The sequence below is a fragment of the Morus notabilis genome, unplaced genomic scaffold (genome assembly GCF_000414095.1).
Source record: "Morus notabilis unplaced genomic scaffold, ASM41409v2 Scaffold147, whole genome shotgun sequence".
Classification (NCBI taxonomy): Eukaryota; Viridiplantae; Streptophyta; class Magnoliopsida; order Rosales; family Moraceae; genus Morus; species Morus notabilis.
In genome coordinates this window covers 31,475-35,914 of record NW_010359797.1, presented here as the reverse complement: position 1 = coordinate 35,914, position 4,440 = coordinate 31,475, and the positions used below count along the sequence as shown (strand labels likewise).

The following is a 4,440-nucleotide window of genomic DNA, read 5'->3' as shown; positions in this document are numbered from 1 at the left end:
ACATATTATTACTTGTTTTATTGTTAATATGTTATATAATTAATTTTTGACAATTAATCTTTAACTAAATAATTAATTACTATATTATTTATTATTTTATTAAAAGTAATAAATTAATATTTAATTAATAATTAAGTGATTACTATCTATTTATTAGTTATTAAACGTATCTATTTATTATTTATTAATTAATACATAATATAATTTGTAATTAATAATTAATTATTTAATATAACTTTATTGATAAGTACTAGAAAATGAAAACGGAAAAGGAAAAACAACTTTCGATCGTTTTCTACTTTCTTCACAAAAATGATTCTCATTGTTTTTTATTTTCGTTTCCGTTTTCAAAACTTTTATTAAACAAACACGATTTGTAGACCGTTTTCGTTTTTGTACCTCAAAAAATGTGCGAAAACATTTTTGAAAACAATTCTAAGCGCACCCTCTATTTTTTACTTTCTATACCTCTTTTCTAAATACACGACTTCACATAATTTTAAAAACTATATAATAAATTTCTTTTTTGAATTAAATTTAATTACACAATTAAATATCCTATAATTATCTTTTTTTGGTCATTGTCTATGAGGGTCTTTTTGTAATAAAAAATTAAAGTAAAAGGGGGTGTGGAGAGTAAAAATAGGTGTGTGAATAGAACCACCCAATTATGACAGGCTAATAATTAAGACATTTTTTTCTTAAAACTAGTTGAATCGCTAAGATCTAGTTCAATCTACGTCTAAATATGTGCCTCTATCTAATATGTTTATTTATTTAGCAGTGGTCAAATAATCTACGGTTTGTTAATACTATATTAGTCTAAGGAAGAGAACAGTGAAAGAGTTAGCATTATATAATTATATAACATTATTTCGGTTAAGATAGCGAGTTTCCACAGTTTTTCCAACGACTTACTTTTTCACAACAGAGACTAAATTTCACTAGCAAGATTTTATTAGCATCATTTTGGTTTTTTAATTTGGTGCTGACTTTTTCATCCGTTTCTTCATTTTGTGCCACTTAGTGCTACTCAATGGCAATATACCGCATCATTTAACAGACTCAGATATTGAATCATAGAAAACTCTTTCAAATGGTTTAAATGGTATGACATGGTGCGATTAGTTCGACACCATTTTGCATAATGAAATTGAACAAGTGATAAAGTCTCATTTTCCCAATGAACTATTAACATAATTCTTTCAATTAGTTTTATTGATAAGAATTTCTTTATTTAAGGTATAAAATCCCACATTTTCAATACATATATTTATTTATGCATAATGAAATTGGACAAGTGATAAAGTCTCGTTTTCCCAATGAACTATTAACATAATACTCTCCAATTAATTTTGTTGATAAGAATTTCTTTATTTAAGGTATAAAATCCCACATTTTCAATACGTATCTTTATTTATGGTATAAAATCCCACATTTTCAATACATAACATCATATTATAAGTATAGTAATAATGACATCCAAGGCTGAAGTCCTTAATGTTTAGGCTCGCTTACTTCAAAGCTTGAAATCATCCAAGGCTGAAGTCCGACCAAGGCCTTTTGAATCAAAATGGAGAACATAGTCCCTCACTGTGGTTTCCCTGTACTTCGGAGGATTGCCTTCTGATAACAACTCTTTGATGGGTCCGTACAGTTTTGATGTTGGGATGGAACCAGTGGAGAAGAAGCTCGCAACAGATACTCTTGGACCTACGCGGTTCGCCAGTACTTTATGTCGAACACTTGTGAATCTTTCATTTGATATAAGCTGAAGAAACAGAAGGAAAAAAAAAATGTCCGACTTTAAACTCCATGACTAAGACCTTGTAATAATGCAACTATAACCTCTGGTTTGCTCTGTTAACAAATCATGTGGCCAATAATCACAAGTGACTAGATTGTCACTATTACTTTTTCATTTAAAAAAAAAAAAAGAATAGGAAGCACATGAACTAAACAACAATATGAGATAAAACAATAGACACTTGCCTGGAGGAGATCTCCAATATTGACCACGAGGGTGCCGGGCTGAGGAGATACGTCGATCCACTTGTTGTCGTGCAGAACTTGGAGACCACCGATGTTGTCTTGTAGAAGAACAGTGAGGAAGCCATTGTCAGTGTGCTTGGTTGTGCCCATAGTTAGTTTTGGCTGTGGACATGCGGGGTAGTAGTGGCACAAGACCGTTAGCCCTTCCGCGCAATCTATCTCATTTAACTGATTCGGATTCAATCCGAGAGCCTCAGAAATCAGCTCGAACAACAGGATTCCCACTTCCATCACTTGCTTTGAGTACTCTATAAGTATGTCTCTACACAAGTGGAAATACAGAACAACTTACTACATTTCACAACACCTTATAATATTTCGCTTAACATGCTTCATTATTTTCAAGTTCTACTAATTTTTTTTCCTTCAAAGAAAAAAAAAAAAGGTTCTACTAATTTTTATGGAAATAATGGACAACCCATATAGCCTACTACTTAATAGAGTTGAAGGAAAAAAAAAAAAAAAAAACGATTACTAACAATTTCGATAATAAGTTAAGGAAAGATGGACAATATTGTGTGATTGAACATAAAACTACTATTTTTTTATTCTATAATTGTGGTGGAGATTCGAATTCAGCACCAGCCTAATCTTGTGGCTTTTCAAACTTGTCAAATTTTTTACCACTAGGACAACTCTTTTTGTAACATTTTTTTGCCTTTTACAAGTACACCAACATGGTCAGAACGATTGATCTTCGACATCGTTTTACGCGCCTTCTACTCAAAACATAAACAAATATTCATGGTATATTCTGTTCATGGTATAAACAAATATTTTTTTACGTACCTGCATGCTATGGGCAAGTCTTCAGGTTTCGGAGGATTAGGAGCCATTCGACATATAAACGTGTCCCTCCAATTCGTAGAAATCCAACTATACAAATCAAAGTTGCTGTGATAAAACACCGGTTTCGTAGGGTCTCTGGTGTAATACTCTTTCTTCACCTCGGTTTCTTGCTCGTGAAAACGACGAATCCCTACTTTCATCTCCTCAAGAACACTCTCCGGGATTCCGTGGTTTACAATTTGGAAGAATCCCCAGTTCTCTGCTGCTTCTCTTACTCTCTCAACGATCTCCTTTCGCTTTACCGGATCTTTGGTAATTAGCCCTCCGAGGTCTATGAGCGGAACGCTGATCTGCGAATCTCCTGATGAAACGTAGATTTCCTCGAAGTCATTATCTGAGGGATGATGGAACATACGAGGAATCTCAGTTACACCAGAATCAACAAGTCCTTTAACACCAGCCTCAGTTTCGTCGAACGCTTTTAGTTCGCTTGTTCTGTCGTATTCAGCCTTGAATTCAGCTATAGTAGAGACATCTTTCTTTGTATCCACCATTTTTCGTTCTTCTTCTTTCCGGATATTTTAGCCTTGATCAAGAACTAATTTAAATCGTATGTGGTTATGTTTGAGATGCTCTATATATAAAATTTCGATCATGGCAAAGGGCCGCCGCCAAAGAATTCTGGAGGTGGAAGAATTGATGTGATGGCGTGGGTTAATTTGCATGTGCATTCAGCTTTATTTTTGACATCTTTTCCCAGTGAGTCAGTGATGGAGCTGGACATTTTTGCCAGCAGGGGTAATAACTAAAATAAAAGTTTGATAAAAAATTATATAATTATCTCCGACAGATTTTCATCCCTTAAAAATATTATATAGTAATTTCATAATCAAGATCGTTAAAGATTGAGTTTATAGCTTTTATTTATTTTGATGTTTTTGCAGAAAATGATATCTTTGATCTGGTAATAAGATTAATTTTAGGGAGAAAGAGGAAAATAGGCCAAGACTTGAGATGAATTAAAATTAATAGGCCAATAGTTTACATAAGTTAATAAATAGACTAAATTACTGTTTTCATCAATAACTTGTCTGGTTATGAACCATAATTTGACAAGTTTATTCATAACTTATCTGGTTATAAACCATAACTTGACAAGTTATGACCTATTAATTTCTATAACTAAAAATTAACCTATATATTTTCTTAAGCTTTTCATATTGACATATTTTCTACTATTTCTCTTAATTTTAGTAGGGACTAAATGTAATAAATACACACACACACACATATATATATATATATGTATAATTTTTAAAATAAAAAATTTGAGTGGGAGTTTATGCCCCTGCTGGAGCCTTAGTGGCTCTGTCTATAAATGAAAGACTTTCTCTAAGAGGCCTCCTTATTAGTAGTATCAGTTTTTGATAGTTAGATTTGGTCAAAATGACTAGAGTAAAAAAGTATACAGAACATATAGTTTTTTTTTTTTTTTTTACTGGAACGCCCTCCGTACCATTGATCAAACACTACCGGTAGTGCACCAACTATAAAAAGAGTGACGAAAGAACTTTCCCCTGCAAAACTAGAGCAATAATA

The 4,440-nt window shown here is 32.4% G+C and overlaps 1 protein-coding gene across 1 annotated transcript; it reads right to left on the bottom strand.

Moving 5' to 3' along the window:
• Positions 1–1,519: 1,519 nt before the first annotated feature.
• Positions 1,520–3,395, bottom strand: LOC21396001 (1-aminocyclopropane-1-carboxylate oxidase homolog 1). The gene is made up of 3 exons (XM_024163675.1): positions 2,842–3,395; positions 1,993–2,314; positions 1,520–1,771 (listed from the first exon to the last, which is right to left on the bottom strand). Exons 1-3 carry the CDS (start codon positions 3,393–3,395, stop codon positions 1,520–1,522), a joined length of 1,128 nt encoding a protein of 375 aa, XP_024019443.1.
• Between the last annotated feature and the right edge of the window lie 1,045 nt (positions 3,396–4,440).

Bases quoted from the DNA above. Each gene is read 5' to 3' on its own strand.
- LOC21396001 (XM_024163675.1), bottom strand. From the start codon at position 3,395: ATGGTGGATACAAAGAAAGATGTCTCTACTATAGCTGAATTCAAGGCT. The intron at 2,315-2,841 runs GTACGTAAAAAA...CCACTTGTGTAG, and splicing joins GACTTGCCCATAGCATGCAG to AGACATACTTATAGAGTACT. The intron at 1,772-1,992 runs GCAAGTGTCTAT...CTGTTTCTTCAG, and splicing joins ATATTGGAGATCTCCTCCAG to CTTATATCAAATGAAAGATT.